Source organism: Pseudorca crassidens, chromosome 1, assembly GCF_039906515.1.
Source record: "Pseudorca crassidens isolate mPseCra1 chromosome 1, mPseCra1.hap1, whole genome shotgun sequence".
In the NCBI taxonomy this organism is placed as follows: Eukaryota; Metazoa; Chordata; class Mammalia; order Artiodactyla; family Delphinidae; genus Pseudorca; species Pseudorca crassidens.
The window spans coordinates 85,121,721-85,140,285 of NC_090296.1; the positions used below are offsets into that span (position 1 = coordinate 85,121,721).

Here is an 18,565-nt window from a genome sequence, read left to right on the forward strand (position 1 = left end):
TAGTGTAAGAGTTCTGTTAGAAACAGGTTGGCTACACCGCCTGCCACACGTTATTGTGTTGTAAAACAGTGGGTCAATGGCGTTGCCCTTTTAATTGTGGGCGCTAGGGTCAGAATTGCCCCTTTAAGGCCGGTGGCATCATGTTTCCGGGGGCGTGGCCCGTCTTTAGCTAGACCCGGCCGGGCGCTGGGCTGATTCATTCGGGGGCTGGAGCTAGGAACGTCGACGTCGGCTCCGGCGCTGAGCTCAGCCTCATTCCCAATTGGCTGGGCCTCCGGGCCGCCCTCCCCCGCGCGCCACCCCTGGGTTCCCTTCCCAGTCCACAGTAGAACCACTGCCCTCTCCCTTCTTGACCCCTGGCTCTTCCTCCCATTCTTCCCTCCCTACCGCCGCCGCTGTCGTTTCTGGCGCCGCTGCTCCCGGAGGAGCTCCCGGCTCGGTGATGGGGTCCCGGGCCTCCACGTTACTGCGGGACGAAGAGCTCGAGGAGATCAAGAAGGAAACTGGCTGTGAGTTCGGGCAGGGGGTGGGAACGCGGCCGAGCGCCTCCGGTTGGCCTCAGGACCAAGGGCGACTGTCGCTGAGGTCTGGAGATGAGGTCCCGGGAGGTTGGGGGGAGTCCTGGGCAGCCTCCAGCGCTGGAGCTTCGGGGATGATGGAGGACCTGTTCTTAAGCTACAGCTACCTGGAGCAGGGCAGTGCCTCTTGTGGGGCTGTCCTTCCCACCAAAGGCGGGAGTCATGATCACCCGTAGATCACTGATCCCGCTCTTTTCTCTTCCCCCTGCTCTTGAAAGCCCCCCGAACTCTTTTCCTTTATCTTTCCTCGCACCAACCTCAAATTCAGGAACTGTGGATGGATTCTGTAGAAAACCTTCTGTCCGTTCCCGTGATGTTTCTGGGCAAGGATTTAAAACCACTGACAACTGTGGGAAATCAAACAAATTCTTGCCACAACCGGAAAAATAAATCCAGAAAGTGAGATCGTACAGTAAGGCTTTGGAAGACAGGACGGGACACCTTAAAGAATCAGGGGTCTGAATATGAGACTTCTTTCATTCTGAGTTTGTGGAGAGAAAGCACGGATACTGTGACTACCAGTTTTTTATTTACAGTGAGGATGCTTGCTGTCCTAATTTCAGATCTATTGATTTCTACTATGCTGGGATACTTCATGCAGTCGCCGTGGAAATTGGATATGCTCCAAAAACCTCAGTGTGAATTTGTACTAGGAACTGATTTTTTACAGTCCAGTCTCTTCCTCATTAACTGGAAAGGGGCAACAGAGTTTTGGGAATTCAGAAGCCCGGTAAAACACCATCATACATTTGTGTAATCCTTGATAATGCATACATTATTTTCTCTTCATAGTAATTCATTATGACTCTTGTATTTTACATGAGTTATGTAAACATCCGGGCTCTGAGTCTTCATGATACCTGTCTTTGATAATGAGATGACCAGTAAATAACTCAGTGGTCCATTCGCAGATAATATTGAGTGCTGGGGGAACCTCAGAATTATTCAGGCAGTGGTGGCCTGAGATAAATTAAATGCTGTCCCATGCTTTCTGACAAGTTCAACTTTCTAGAATCTTCAAGTTGGAAGGGGTGTTATCTAGCCTCAACCCTTGTCAGACTGGTTTACTGCTTTCAGCATCTCCTAACTTACCGTCATTAAGCCTCTCCATAAAGACTTTAAGGGCCTCACCGCCTACCAATGTAGTCCTTTTGATGATTTTGAATGAATGACAGAAAGTAGTTAGCTGTTTATAATGTGCAGTACTTATTTGGCCACTTGACCTTATGGTCATTTTATGACTTACCCTGACTCCAAGAGTAGAAACGTAGGCAGTTTGGATTCAGCAAGCATTTTATTACATTTTGTGGTTATGACCTCTGGCCACACTTGTGAGAACATAAGAACTACTGTGGGTCTAAGGTGACACCAGAGTTAAAGCATTCATGCTTAAAATTAAAAGTCACATAATGAGGGAGTGTAAACCAGAGTGAGGGTGGGAAAAAGCTATTTTTACCTCAAGAGGAAGGGAGCAATAATCTCATTCTGGTTTTATTACATTTGACCAAATGAAAGTGGCCTCAATTGCCTTAGGACTCTGGATTATATTTTACTGTGTGACCTTGTGAGAACTGAGTACTCCTGCAGAACTATTTTCCTAGTTGCCGAAAAGTGAATCAAGCCTGAGGGAGAGTCTCAGCCACAACCAGTACAAATGTATGTATTGAGCCAGAAAGCCTAATGAAACAAGTACTTATTGAATTTTTGCAATGTCTATATTCAGTACGATACTGGGTACTCAAAGCAGATGGTGACAAAAGATGCTCACAAACCTGTCATAGAGATAAGCCCACAGGAGTTAGGATTAGCATCAGGACATAGGGTACCTGAAATTGTGTGGCACCTCTTTCAGAACTCAGGGAAGAGTCCTTGTGAGCTGGCTTTGAGGAGGACAGGAATTGGGCCTTGATTCATGCATGAATTGATTAGATTTGGATAAATTAACCTAGGGCATTTTGGGTGGCTTCCAGGTGCTTTCTCCCCCAGTATGCTACCTGTCATTCTTCTGCTCTGGGAGTTGAGCCATCAATTTATCCAGTTAGTGCCGATCAGCAGAGTTGATTTTTAAAGCATTAATCTTAGCATGATGCAAAAGGTTTAGAAGAATAAAAACAACGGATACCTGAGGGTCGGGTAGAGAGGTGGAATTAGTCCTGTTTTCCTCTGCTTCTTGTTCTGTTAAGAGTTTGGGGAACTATCAATCAGAAACACTTCAAGTTAAGAACAAGTATAAGACATTTCTTTACTCGCTTTGCCAGTAAGAAAATGTAGCATGATTGAGTAAAACTGACTTTATATTCAGTATGAAAGCTTTGCATTCGTAAGTCTAAATTGATTAGAATTCATGTATGACTAGGTTATCCGGTATTTGAAATTTAATCTCTAAGTGTTTGGAAAAGTAATTCTAAGTAAGAATTCCTTGTAAGCCTCAACTTTGTCATCTGTAAATGGGAATAATAATAGTACCTACTTTATAGGATTCCTAGTGAGAATAAAATGAGAAAAATGTAAACTACTTAGAATAGTGTCTAGGTATGTAATGAGCACCAGGTGTTAGCTATTACCTTTTGAACCACAGATAACAATCATCTTATTGGGAAAATACCATTAGCATATGCTAGTTATAAAAACTTTGTCTAGAGCTATATAACTGGAGAGGTGACGGCATTTTACACTTTTCCTATTTTCAGGGGATATTGGATTAGGAATCATGTTTTCCCAATTCTAAGGAAATAAAACTTTGAAAGGAGTAGAAATCCTGTTTTTTCTAACTGTTTGAAAAACACTGTCTAAAAACACTTTGTGTTGGCGTAAAACATTTGCTATATTGTCTTAGTTCTATCACCTTCTTTCACTCGTCAACATTTCCATAAATTAAAATCATTTCAATAAAAGTTGTCATTAAGGTCATAAGTGTCTTGGGAGTTTCTGTATGCTCCACCTTTAGTTCACTTAACTGTGTGGCAATAACCTGGCTGGGAATTACTTAAAACCTTTTAAAAAGAAATAGCCACATAATCTGTGAGAAACAACTCATGCCAACTGAGTAGTAATAAATGCCGATTGATTTATTTTTAGCCTCTACCTTCTGGTGTGTGTCATGTGACATGGCAAAGATATTGAACAGGTTTGGGAAGTACGTTTTACAGGCCAGTGAGGTTTTGTTTGTTTGAAAGGGTGTAGTGATGATAGAACTAGTGTGGGTTTCTCTGTAGTTGCAACAAAGAGCACAAGACAGGCAAAGGCAATTGCTTGAGAATAATTTCCTGGGCTAGAATGTAAGTGGAAGTTCAACTTCAGACTGCTCCTGCTCAAAATGCAGAACCCCTTCATGGCCCTCATCTGCCTTGCCATAGTGCCTGAAGGTTCTGTCACTACAGAAGACCCTGCTGCTGTCTTCCAGCTCCTATTTTTTTATTTTTGGCTGCGTTGGTCTTCTTTGCTGTGGGCATGTTTTCTCTAGTTGCAGCAAGCGGGCGCTACTCTTCGTTGCGGTGCACGGGCTCCTCATTGCGGTGGCTTCTCTTGTTGCGGAGCACGGGCTCTAGGCGCGTGGGCTTCAGTAGTTGTGGCATGTAGGCTCAGTAGATGTGGCTCGTGGGCTCTAGAGTGCAGGCTCAGTAGTTGTGGCGCACGGGCTTAGTTGCTCTGCAGCATGTGGGATCTTCCCAGACCAGGGCTTGAACCTGTGTCCCCTGCATTGGCAGGCGGGTTCTTAGCCACTGCCCAGCGGGGAAGCCCTATATATATATTTTTGGTGAACCATTTTAAAGTTGTAGATGTTAGAACCCTTCACCCCTTAAGCATTCTGCATGTATCTCCTGAGAATAGGGGTTTTTTTCCCTACATAACTAGAATACTATTATCACACCTAAGAAAGTTGACAATAATTCTATAAATATTATCTATCATTCAGTCCATATTTAGACATCCCCAGTTATAAGAAAGTTTTTGTTTTTGTTTTTAATCTCTTTTAAGTCTCTTAATCTATAGGTTTCCTGAGAGAGTAGGCCAGCTCTTGAAGTCCTCTTGCCACAGGAAATGCGAAATATTGGGGTATGGAGTGTTCAGGAGGAATGGTTAGGGGTGCAGGCTTCAACCTCTCAATCTTTTGAGAGTTACCTTCGGTTGCACATATATGCTTTACCTAGGTTATTAATCTGTTCTTCTGCGTTAAGATTTAGGATAAAGGCAAGGGCAAAATGACTTTTTTTCTTATTCCCTTTTCATTTTTACTCCTCACTTTGCTTTTCCTCCTTAGTGCTTGGCATTTCTGTGAAATGCCTTCTTTCTCTGAGCACAGTAATGATAGTCAGAATGGCTTTTAGTCAGGAAGATTAGCAGTGTCTTTTAAGTAAACTTTCAACAATAGAAACTAATTATTTGCCCATCAGTGGAGAAAAATATAGCTTCGTTCAAGATATGCCCACATTCACAGCCTTTTCTGAAAGTAATTGTCAACTCCTGAGACTTCCTTTGGGTTACCAAGAATGATGCAGGTTTCGGGCACTTGTCCTGCTAACCTAGCGCCTTCTGGTGAGAATAGTTTCCTGGAAACTTGTCCTGCCTTCCTCTGTGGCAGTTCCAATACCTTTTTGCTCCTTGAAGTTACTCTGAGGTATACACCTTGGAGTTTGCTTTATATTCTTGGTCATAGTGAGTTTAGCACCTGAATTAAAGCCTGCTTACTTGCTGTTGCTACTGTTGCTGCTTCTTCTCCTTCTTCTCTTTCTCCTCCTTCTTCGTCTGTTCTAACGGAGCTCTTTGTAACAATATCATTATAACATTAGTTCCGATATTTAGGAGGTAGATTGAGATGTAACCATACTGAGTTGTGTTAAAAGTTGGCATTTGGTTGTACATTTCTCCCCTGATTTCCACATAGCCCAGTTTGTCCTGGAAGATAGCAGTTTTATGGTTGTTTGGATACTTATTTACACAGTTATTTTTAACATATTGGTAAATTAGGAACTCAGCCATAAACTGATCTCTTTTTCTGAAATATGGGATATAATGTCATACCATTACTCACTAAGGGAATTTTAAAAATCGTACTATAAGGTTTCAGTGTCCCTTTCTTTTGGATGGTGTTCTAGATTAGAAAGATGTCTGATGGCTCACTTGTTAGTTGAAGAAGTTGGACAAGGTGACAACATTTCTTCCAACTTAAAAATTTTATAACTTGCTGTACATACTCATATATACATACATACGGAATTTCTAGAAGGATTCACAGTAAACTGGTAATAGTGTTTGACTCTGGCAACGGAGACTGAGGAATGCGGTTGTTAGGGTGACTTTTCGTTATGATCACCTTTTTTTTTTTTTTTTGTGCGGTACGTGGGGGGCTCTCCCTGTTGTGGCCTCTCCCATTGTGGAGCACAGGCTCCAGACGCGCAGGCTCAGCGGCCATGGCTCACGGGCCCAGCCGCTCCGCGGCACGTGGGATCTTCCCGGACCGGGCACAAACCCATGTCCCCTGCATCGGCAGGCAGACTCTCAACCACTGCGCCACCAGGGAAGCCCTATGATCACTTTTGTACCATTTTTACCATGTGGATAGATTGTTTTCTCAAATTAAAAAAAAAAAAACTAGTATAAAAAGAACTGCAATTTGAATGTGTTCCTTGTTAAAGAAAAGTAACCTGAAATATATAATACTCAGTGGACTAAATATTATGCAGTTATTAAAAAGGACTCCAATATAGAAAAATTATGAATTAATAAATGAAAAATAAGCTATTATGTTTATTTAAAGTACACAGTGACATGTTAGATGATATATGAAGAAATGAAAGCAGTGATGTTGAGATGGTGAATGAATTTTGTTTTTTCAAAAAATCCTTTGGGAAAGTTAGTCATTCTTTAACTGACTTATTTTGTGAAAACTAAAGGGAACTTTAGTTCTAGAGCAGCCTTTGAGGCCCGAGGCCAAAGCCTAGTCAGGTTCCTGAAGAAAACAGTTGTGACTGGCAGAATCAGGAGAAAGCTGGAGATTAATTAGTACAGCAGTAAAACTGTACCTGCAGGCTCACAATGTAAGGATAATGATGATAATAGCTAACCTGGACTGCTTACCAAGTGCCAGACCTTTGCCAAGCGCTTTCCTCTCCTGGATTCTGTTAGTTCATTCCACAACCCCACTCACTCACCCCTCACTGGTAAGCTGTGGTGCCGTGATTGGAATCAGAACCTGTCAACCTGACTCTCACAAGAGTGTACACCAAGCTACTGACACCTGCCTGACTAGCAGAAAGGTCCACAGCTGCTTCAGTGTCTGGCCCCCTGCTGGCTCTGCCCTGGCTGGGAATGGTTCTGCCTCCTCCTCTGCTCTCTGCTCTCCTTAGAGAGCCAGTCGTACAGAACGGAGCCCAGCCTGCGCTGAAACCTGACGCTGAAGAATTCACAGCTTTGCCCAGTGTGTCTTCTCCTCCTAGCTCTGGGCCACTCACTTCCTGTTTCTCCTGCCAGTGGCCCTGTTTATTTTATCCCATTGTTCCTAAAACTGCAGGTGGATTTTTGTTTCTTGAGCTGGGGGAGGAAGACAACTACCAGGACTCCCTCAGCCACCCCTTTACCCGTGAAGGTACAGCCTAGGACAAAGTCCACACTTGCCACACGCTTTTTGGCTGTTGTCTTTTCTCCTTTGATAACTTCTTTTTTTCCTCCTACCTCCAATCTGCCACGAGACTGAACTATTTCCCAGAAATTCCTTTTTCCATTTCCAAAGTTTCATTGTCTACCTGTAGTTATTACCTCATAATTGTCAGCTTGTGCCTGAGTTAGTCCAAAATGAGGAGCAAAACAGCTTCCTTGTAGATGTCATCTGATGATAACATGACCATTTTACAAATTACCTAATTTCCTTTCTCGGAGCCCATTCCTTTACTGGGAACTCAGTGGAGGTCATGCCATCACAGAGAAGAGGCTGACCCAAGGCTGTGGTGATCTTTTACCCGAAGATCAGTTCTGAGGGAAAAGATAAAGCCACTGATGCTTGGGGTAGGAGTAAATCAGATTTTTAAAATACAATCTGTTTCACAAGACCCAATCTTTTTTTTTTTTTTTTGCGGTACGCAGGCCTCTCACTGTTGTGGCCTCTCCCGTTGCGGAGCACAGGCTCCGGACGCACAGGCTCAGTGGCCATGGCTCACGGGCCCAGCTGCTCCGCGGCATGTGGGATCCTCCCGGACTGGGGCACGAACCTGTGTCCCCTGCATCGGCAGGCGGACTCTCAACCACTGTGCCACCAGGGAACTCCAGCCCCGATCTTTAATTCAACACAAGTTACCTACCCAGCTGTGGCAGCCTGAAACATCAAACTGATTAATAGAGATGCGTTTTTAATCAAAGCATGCATTTTCATAGCCTCTAAGTCAGGGTACTCAAAGGTGAAAGTTTCACAACTTCCTTTTAAACTAAATTTGGCCTTGTTTTGTTAAATCTTAACTACCTGACATTTAACACAGTCTTAATTAAGCCTAGACTTCATTCCTGAGAGTCAATTTTGTTTACTCTTGATTTAGTTTATTTTCTAACTCCTTTCATTCTTCCTGCTTTGACACTCTAGAGGTGAGTTGGAGTTGAGATTTCGGCCCACTTTACTGACTTTGAAGCATTTAATGTTGGCCTGGGACCAGAAGAGCAGCTGGCTTCTGAAGGGCCACATTCAGGTTCAATTCGAGTGGAGGGCAACTTCTCCAACTGGGACTAATTTTGTGTTCTTTAGTTTCCCACAGTCAGATCACCCGCCTCTACAGCCGGTTCACCAGCCTGGACAAAGGAGAGAATGGGACTCTCAGGTAGGCAGTTCCGTTCTTTATTTTCTGACAACGTCTGAATAGCTGCCTTTATCCAGAGAGCAGACACAATAGGCATCTGGAATGCAGAGAACAGGGACCATTTCTTCACTCATCTTTGAGTATCATTGATCCACAGGGGACTTACATACTAAGCAGAACAATGAATTTACATTTATCACTAGGTGCTTGCTACTTTACTCCAGCTCCCCTTAGTTTGGGTGGCCATTGCTCTGGTCCTATGAATGTACCTTTGGGAATTTTGGCTCTCTCTGCTTGAGTTTTCCCACAGCTCTTTTCCAAACATGTTAGCTTTCAGGAGGCTGACCCATAGCAATCCAAGATGGTGTAGGTTGTTTTGTCCTTTCCCCTCTCATTTCCCAACCCAACCCATATTCCTAGGGTACATCAGTTTATATGTATTAATGTTAGATAAGATGTTCAGTATTTTCGTCTAGAGCAGTGGTTCTCAACTGATGGCTATTTTCCCTTGGGTGGCCAAATATCTGGAGACATTTTTGACTGTCACAGCTGGGGAATGCTACTGATGTCTAGTGGGTAGAGGCCAGGAATGCTGCTGAACATCCTAAAATGCACAGGACAATCCCCCCTAAATGTCAGTAGTGCCACAGCTGAGAAACTGGTCTTGAGTAAGTATATGATTTCTGAGTAATGTAATGCTGTATCATTTCATATTTGTAATTGTCTTATAGTCAAATGAAATATCTCCTTACCACCACCTCCCAACCTAACTCAGTAGCAGCATTTTGTTACTGTTGTTCCTCAGCTTTGATTGAATGATATAGAATGAAGCTCTTTGCCTTTCTGGCTGCTGTCAAGAAACAATGGAGGACTTCTTTAGAAGCCTTGTAGCATAGGTGTGGGGTGTAGCATGACAGGGAGAGGAATATAGTTGCTGAGCCTTTGTGCATAATCCTCAGGCAGAAGAGCTAGAAAATGGCTGATAAATCCATAGGGCCATGTTTGTTTAGGGCAAAATCTGGCTTCACTGAAAGCTGGAATTGACCAAAACCATGCTGCCCAGTCATTAAAGTCAATGACTACGGAATACCTATAACGTGCAAAGACCACACTAAGTACTTTTGCTTTTTTTTTACCACACTGCTCAGCATGCAGGATCTTAGTTCCCCGGCCAGTGATCGAACCTGAGCCCCCTGCAGTGGAAGCGCAGAGTCTTAACCGCTGGACCGCCAGAGAAGTCCCCTCTTTGTCTTTTTTTAATTGAGGCAAAATACACATAACATAATATTTCACATTTCAAAGTGTACATTTTAGTGGCATTAAGTACATTCACAACACTGTATAATACGTTTATATATTACCACAGTCTAGTTGCAGAACAGTTTCATCAGCTCAGATGGAAACCTCATACCCATTGAGCAGTCATTTCCCATTCCTCTCTCTATGGACATTTCATATAAATGGAATCATGCAGTATGTGGCCTTTTGTGACTGACTCTTTCATATAACATGATTTTTTTTTTATTAATTTATTTTATTTTTGGCTGCCTTGGGTCTTGGTTGCTGTGGGCAGGCTTTCTCTAGTTGCGTTGAGTGGGGGCTACTCTTCGTTGCAGTGCGTGGGCTTCTCATTGCAGTGGCTTCTCTTGTTGTGGAGAAGAGGCTGTAGGCGCGTGGGCTTCAGTAGTTGTGGTTCACGAGCTCTAGAGCACAGGCTCAGTAGTTGTGGCACATGGGCTTTGTTGCTCCACGGCATGTGGGATCTTCCCGGACCAGGGCTTGAACCCGTGTCCCCTGCATTGGCAGGCGGATTCGTAACCACTGTGCCACCAGGGAAGTCCCCTAACATGTTCAAGATTCTTCCATGTTATAGTGTGTATCAGTACTTCTTTCCTTTTTATGGCTGAATAATATTCCATTGTATGCATAGACCACATTTTGTTCATCTATTCGTCAGATGGTAGAGCTTTGAGTTGTTAACACCTTTTGGCTACTATGAACATTTTTGTGTGGACTTATGTTTTAATTCTCTTGGGCATATACCTAGGGGTAGAATTGTGGGTCACATGGTAATTTTATGCTTAATTTATTGAAGACCCACCAAACTCTTTTGCACAGCTCTGTACTGTTTTACATTCCCACCAGCAATGTAATGAGGGTTCAAATTTCTCCACATCCTCATCAGCACTTATTATCTCTCTTTTGATTTTAGCTATTCTAGTGGATGTGAATGGTAGATCACTGTGGTTTTGATTTGCAGTTCCCTAGTGGCTAATGATGTTGAGCATCTTTTCTATGTGCTAGTTGACCATTTGTATGTCTTCTTTGGAGAAATGCCTATTCAAGTCCTTTGCCTATTTTTTAACTGGATGTTTGTCATTTTGAGTTTTTTGTATGTATATGTATACACACACACAATATATATATATGTATTTTTTGTTATATTTATACAAAATGAAAAAGAAAGAAGGGACTTCCCTGGTGGTCCAGTGGTTAAGACTGTGCACTTAACCCACTGCAGGGAGCACGGGTGCGATCCCTGGTCGGGGAACTAAGATCCTACATGCCGCGCAGTGCAGCCAAAACAAAACAAAACAAAACAAAATGTGTGTGTGTGTAACAATAGATAGAAATGTAAGAGTCAGACTTTATTTTTTGGCCTGTGGATATCTAGCTGTTCCAGCACCATTTGTTGAGGAGACTATATAAATTTGTATTAGAAAAATTAACAAGACTAGAAATTTCTATTTTTCCTTCAGCCCAAATACTTGAATAATTTACTTGAGTTTGGGATTACGTCTTCCTCATAAATTCAGATTTAACCACTAAGTGAAGCTATAGAATTCACATTAGTTTTTTTTTTTTTTTCCTGCGGTACGCGGGCCTCTCACTGCTGCGGCCCCCCCGCTGCGGAGCACAGCCTCCGGACACGCAGGCCCAGCTGCTTTGCGGCATGTGGGATCCTCCCGGACCGGGGCACGAACCCGTGTCCCCTGCATCAGCAGGCGACTCTCAACCACTGCACCACCAGGGAAACCCTTCACATTAGTTTTGAGTCCTTTTCTTCTTTCTAGAAAGGGTGATTTGTAAATGTGTGCTTTAATCACTTTCATTGTTTGCTGGAAAACAATGGAAAATCTTTTGTAAAAGGAGCTGTTTCTCCTCAGAAGAGGTGAAAACTTTCCATGTGTCAGTTAGTCTTACCTGCTCCTTAAAATCTAGGCAAGATTTGCTCTGCCCCTAAAACATAATTTCACACTCTATGGAAAGCCAGTGAACTAACTCACTCATTTGATAGGTATTTATTGAATACCTATGATGCACTAGGCACTGCTTTCTGTTCTGGTTTCTACAAATTCTTGGTAGGGGAAGAGGTGGTAGGAAATGATAGGGTAACTTTTGATTTCATGGTTACCTGAGTCTAGCTGATTCTTTTGTATTCAGCATTACAAAGCAGTTGGTCTGAAATCTGTTCTTTGATCTCCATCATGGTGTGGATTAAAATACGGGAAAAGCCCCAAGCCACCTTGAGTGCAAGAAGAAATTACCCCATTGTACTACATAGTAAACAACTAGCATGTTACAGTTAACCCTTGAACAATGCAAGGGTTAGAGGTGGTGACCCTCTGCACAGTCAAATCCGAGAATAACTTATAGTCTGCCCTCAGTGTACGTGGTTCCACATCTGCAGATTCAACCAATGATGGATCCTGTAGTACTGAAGTATTAACTATTGAAAAAAATCCATGCGTGGATGGACCACACAGTTCAAATCCATGTTGTTCAAGGGTCAACTGTGTATATATCAATAAATCATTTTGTTGGACCCTCCCAATATCAGGGATTTCACAGTGGCTGTGCCTCCGACAATGGCCATCTCAGCCCCTGGCCATCTTGTTATAGATTGTCGTCCCCTCTCCCCCAACCCCATCTTTTCTACTCCCTCCAGCCGTAGACATAACCTGGTAAACTCAGAATTCTTTTATAGTAATAGAGTGATTTATCTCTCTCCAGCCTTTACCGCCAGACTCAGCTCAAGGCCTGTCTTGACCTTTCTAGAACCCATCAGGGTGCTCAGCCGAATATAAGTTACCTCCAGTCTTTTTGTTACCTTTAACATGCCCCACTTTCCTAAGGAAGTTAGTAGGAGAAATATTTTTCCTTCCACATTTTCTTCACTTTCCTCTCCCAAGATGCTCTATGTCTGCGGCTTGAAGCCAAATTCTGCAGAGTGAGAGACTATAGTGTACTGTCCAAGGCTTTCTGTACTCCTTTTTTTTAAATTTAATTTAATTAATTAATTAATTTATTTATTTTGCCTGTGTTGGGTCTTCGTTGCTGTGTGCAGGCTTTCCTCTAGTCGCAGCGAGCAGGGGCTACTCTTCGTTGTGGTACGCAGGCTTGTCATTGTGGTGGCTTCTTTTGTTGCGGAGCACGGGCTCTAGGTGCGCGGGCTTCAGTAGTTGTGGCGCACGGGCTTCAGTCGTTGTGGCGCACGGGCTTCAGTAGTTGTGGCGCACGGGCTTCGTTCCTCCGCGGCATGTGGGATCTTCCTGGACCAGGGCTCGAACCCGTGTCACCTGCATTGGCAGGTGGATTCTTAACCACTGCACCACCAGGGAAACCCCTGTAACTCCTTTTTTTAAAGTGTCAGTCTCTGTGGGATCATGAAGCAGAAACTATAGAAGGCTTTGGTTAGAAATGGAGCTTCTGCAAAATGCTTTCAGAGATTTACCCCCAAAGTATGTTTTATAGAACACTAGTTCCTTGGCCTACCAATAGGTGTTGAGTTAAAATGATTGGTAATCTTTAGATCGGTATTTCACAGAATATAAATATATACTATAACCTCACAAATTTTACTTACTTCAGGTGCCATTATTTTGAGTGAAATATTTCTACCACTGCCATTGAAATTGGTCTTTGAAAAGCCAGCTGGGTCCTATAAGGTGCCCTGAAATGGTCCTTTGTAGGTCAGATCAGGGTGAGAGCCTGGTCGTTATCTGGATACAAAGAAGGTTTCTTTTGTTTAAGTATCCTTGGTGCTGATCTAATCTGTGTTAGATGTCAGGATAATGACTGCCCTTTGAGGAGGGGAGCAGATAGAGACAAAAGGAACATGAAGGAGGTATCTGGGTACTGATAGTAATCAATTTTTTGATTTGGGTGCCGGTTATAATCTTCACTTGGTGAAAATTCATCATACCGAATGCTTGTGATTTCTGCTCTTCCCTGTATGTATGTTATACTTCATTAAAAGTTTACTTTAAAAATATCCTGTGCATTGAGCAATTTTTTTGAGCAATTTTAATATTGGATTTTTGTCAGATACTTTTTCTCAGATAATACCATGATGAAAACTATTCCTGGATGGTAAATCCATGCAGGTTAAATTGACTACAGGGGACAGTACAGACCAGTTAAACTCTGCAAGAAAGTTATTACTGAAATTACTAGTTGGCTGTGTTGTTATATATCACTTTAAAAAAGATTACCTCTAGGGAATTCCCTGGCGGTCCAGTGGTTAGGACTCAGCGCTTTCACTGCCGGGGGCCCAGGTTCACTCCCTGGTTGGGGAACTAAGATCCCAAATGCCGCAAGGTGCAGCCAGAAATAAATAAACAAACAAACAAACAAACAAATAAATAAATAAGATTACCTATAAATTCTAAGAGATTGTTTCCTGAATGGTAGCCATTTATCTGCTTAAAAACTAAGTGCTTTTGAGACTCATTTTCTTCTTTGACTTCATCCAAGAGGGCAGATGATTTCAATATCCTGGATAAGCACTTACTTTGTACACAATGGTATCAGTCATTCCAGAATGGAGTTTCACAGAACCATGATGCCAGTCTAATTCTCATTCTTTTAGTAGATAATCTTTTTTTTTCCTCTCTGAAACCTTCAAATATCTCCTCCTGATGTTCTGAAATTTCACAAAGTTGTACCTTTTTGTAGGTTATTTTTCATTATTCATTGCTCAGTATCAGGTGAACCTTCTCAATCTAAAAATACATCCTTTAGGGATGTCCCTGGCAGTCCAGTGGTTAAGACTCCACGCTTCCAATGCAGGGGGCGAGGGTTCAATCCCTGGTTGGGAAACTAAGATCCCACATGCTATGCAGCATGGCCAAAAAAAAAGTTAAAAATATGTCCTTTAGCTGGAAAGTTTTCTTCTGCTATTTCTTTACTTCCTCCCCCTCTTATTTCTTTATTGATTTTCATGGCATTTCTGTTGGTTGGCTATTGGACCACCGTGACTCAGTTTTCTCTCATATTTTCTGATTTTTTTCCATTGCTTTCTGACAGATATCCTTGAATTTATTTTGTAGACCTTTTGATGAACTTATCCACAGTCATATTTTTAATTTCCAAGAAACTGTCTCGTTCTCTGACCTCTGCTCTATCATAGTAGCTTATTTTTGTTTTACAGATGCAAGAACTTATCAAATATCTATTGCATTACTTACTAGAATCTTTCAGAACTCCTTTTTGTTCCCTGAATTATGATTATCTCTATTCATCTTGATCCTACTTTTTTATGTTATTGATTTTCCCAAAATGCCGGTAAGTGTTGGTTGTCCATTCATATTTATGAAAAAGTGTGGATGGATTACTGTAGAAAACTGGCATGGGCTTGTTTGTGGTTGCTTTCTCCACAGGTCTTTGCCTGGATGGAAGGACTGACTTCAAGCCCTCTATACTCTGAGCAGGGCCAGTAAGTTGCTAGACCTCACTTTAGGGCATACGGTCAGGGAGCAAGGGGACAAATTTGCAACTCTCTTCCCCAAATAAAAGGACTGTGTTCCTGGGGAGCCAGCCTCCAACACTTGGCCGAAACCCTGCCCAGGTGGATCTTTCAGTTTCTTTCCATAGCAGTTCTCCATTTTTATCCTGGGGACAAATGGTTTTATATTCTTGGGATGGGTCCTGGCAACAGTGGGCAGCTGACCCATTCTTAAGAGTTCCTTTAATTAGTTTTTGTAACTGCTACTTCCCTCACCTGGCAAACCTGAAAAAAAATTGTATTACCAAGACAAAAAAAATCATTTTTATCAATTTAATTTAAAATATCAAATGTTTTAGATAACGGAAATTATTATCATTTCAATGTTAATAAATATAAATAATTACATAATAAATACAAATAGTAAATGATTTATCTCTATTATACTAAAATGTGGAAAACTTTTTTTAAAAATTAATTAATTATTTTATTTATTTGGTTGTGCCAGGTCCCAGTTGCGGCTCCAGGCCTCCTTAGTTGCAGCAGGTGGCCTCCTTAGTTGTGGCATGCAAACTCTTAGTTGCAGCATGCATGTAGGATCTAGTTCCCTGACCAGCGATCGAACCCGGGCCCCCTGCATTGGGAGCGTGGAGTCTTATCCACTGCGCCACCAGGGAAGTCCCCAGAAAACTGTTTTCTTAATTGAACGTGTGTTCCTACAGGTATGTCCAACTAGCAGACTTTAATGTCCTCATTATGTATGTTATCTAAGCATCTACCCTGGGTGCTTAAAATATAAGAAGTTAACTTTGAGGCTACATCTCTGTATAAGAGAAAGAACTTGGCATCTACCTTGGGTCCTTAAAATATAAGAAGTTAACTATGAGGTTACATCTCTGTATAAGAGAAAACTTGCACAGTGAAGATCAGTGTAGAGGGTTGGCATTTCTGGTTACTGAGGTCTCTAAAACTGGTTTCCCAGAGCATCTCTGTGCTTGTACATATCTGGAAAACAATTCTTCATTGTGAATTTTTTGGCCATAAAAAATGCCATTATACATGGTTCTGCCTACTACCAGTAATAATGTCTTAATCCTCAAGGAAGATTTTCCTAGGTATACTATGAGATAGAATATAATATTGGTATGTTTTTTAATGAGCACACAAAAATTTGCATTTTGAATGAATTATAACACTTGTGGTATGTGAGCTGCTTGGAGTATTTCTTTTTCTCCATTAGATTTGTGTTGGCAGACAAATTTGAGAAGCTGAGTTCTAGAGGTAGTGTCCAGATGATCTCCATTCCACTATAGAACAACCAGCAATAATAAACTGTACATTGTTTGACAGTTTATAAACTATTTTTTATACCCTTTCATTTTTATATTTATATTTTCAACTGTATTCCCCTTGATCTTATAGACCCCATTTTATATACAATCTAAATTCTAAGAGTAAAGTTTAAAAGTGTCGTAAGACAAGGTTTAGGTCCTTATTGACATTGGAAGTCCACGACTAGATTCTTCATTGAGACCCAAGGGGTTAGGCTAGGTTGTGGACTCAGCACCTGATACTAGGCCTGGTATTTAAACTGTATCTTTTTGCAGCTAAAATTACTTAAGCTCATTAGACATTAAACTGAGGTATGTGGCCTTGCAATTCAAATCAGCCTTAATCTTCATTTAAAAGGGACTAATTATTGTTTCTTAACCTCTGTCAAAGAGGAACTACATTGTGTTGATAATGTAGACTTTGTATTATAGAACACATTATATAATAAGAGCTTAGTACATGTTTGTTGAATTAAACAATCAGGACCTCAGTAATTTTCTTTCTTTCATCATTTTAAGCAAACTAGTTATCTTATGAATGGCTTCTTCTAATTCATTAACTGATATAAAAATTATTACCCTAAATGATGAAAGAAGATTAGAATCTGGAGTTATTGTACCAGAACTTTGTGCTTAGTCCCCTGGGTCATTTTCTACGCCTGTAGAAAATGACCAGATGTGGTGGAGATGAGCTTGTTGAATTAATTAAGCACCCTGTCAATGTTAAACCACAAGAGGACCAGAGAGTTGAAGGCTCCTGGGTAAAATACGAACATTTCGTTAGCTTCTAGTGCAAAGAGGGTGAAGGAATAAGTTTTATCTCGTCTGTTAGTAAATGTCTTGAAGGCAGGAATCACCTTTTGAGTTTGTATTCCTTTTCCCCCCTTTTTATCTGGAAATAATTTCAAACTTACAGAAAAGTTGCAAGAATAATGCAAAGAACTTCATATACTTGATACCCACATTTGCCACTTGTTAACATTTTGCCACATACTTCAGTGTGTATTCCTTATAACAAGGACATTCTCATTTCAAAATCAAGAAATTTAGCATTTTGATACAGTACTATTATATAATATTCCATATTCTATATGGTCCATATTCCATTTTTACCTGTTGGCTCAGTATTGTCCTTCATAACAGTTGTTTTTCCTAGTCTAGGATCATGCATTGAGTTCAGTTGTATGTCTCTTAAGTCCTCTTTGATCTAGAACAATGCTCTGCCTTTCTCTGTCCTTTATGACATTGATATTTTGTACATATATTGTCTTTGTTGTAGGTAGCTTTATATTTTTGGCACAGAATATCAACCAAAGAATTTTTTTAAAAACAGTTACTGAACACTTTTTGGGAGAGCACCTTTCAAAAAGTTTATGTACTATGGGAAAGAAGTGTGGTTTTTTAGGAAAAAGAACATGTGCTTTGACTTACAGACTTAGATTTAAATTGCAGTTCTGCCACTTTTTACCTCTGTAGCACTGGACGTGTTACTTTATCTCACTGACTCTCAATTTCCTCTGCTCTGGGTCTTCCCTGGGAGTCCAGTGGTTAAGACACTGTGCTCCCATTGCAGGGGGCATGGGTTCGATCCCTGGTCAGGGAACTAAGATCTCGCATGCCACATGGCACGGCCCAAAAAAAAAAAAATCAATTTCCTCAGCTCTAAAAGTGGTGACATAAAGAAATGAGATGAAGTATATAAACAGAGTTAGAATGGCACATAATGTATATACAGTGAATGATAACTAACAATATTCACTTCAGCAGACTTCAAGTTCTGAGAGGATGACTGCTCTTGCCATATTCTGTGGTTAAATACTTCTAGTCTGTAGAAGGCAATGGAGAAAAGGCCAGTCAGTTAGTTGTCATATTTTATGCTTTTTTTTTTTTAGCTGCACCAGACCTTAGTTGTGGCACATGGGATGTTTAGTTGCAGCATGTGGGATCTTTTAGTTGCGGCATACAGGATCTAGTTCCCTGACCAGGGATTGAACTCAGGCCCCCTGCACTGGGAGCGTGGAATCTTAACCACTGGATCACCAGGGAAGTCCCTGTCGTGTTTTATTCTCTACTTAGATGTAAATATCACCTAAGAATTCCTTGCATTTCATAAGTGCTGTATATCTTCTTATCAAGGGTACAGAGGGC

The 18,565-nt window shown here is 41.5% G+C and overlaps 1 protein-coding gene across 1 annotated transcript in view; it reads left to right on the forward strand.

Moving 5' to 3' along the window:
- The first annotated feature begins 281 nt into the window (after window positions 1–281).
- The window catches only part of CHP1 (calcineurin like EF-hand protein 1), a 37,162-nt gene continuing 18,878 nt past the window's right edge, over window positions 282–18,565 (forward strand). Inside the window, exons 1-2 of the mRNA XM_067743684.1 lie at window positions 282–509; window positions 8,308–8,380. Coding sequence (XP_067599785.1) covers window positions 443–509; window positions 8,308–8,380 — 140 coding nt within the window. The 5' untranslated portion in view covers window positions 282–442. The remainder of the gene's footprint in view (window positions 510–8,307; window positions 8,381–18,565) is intronic.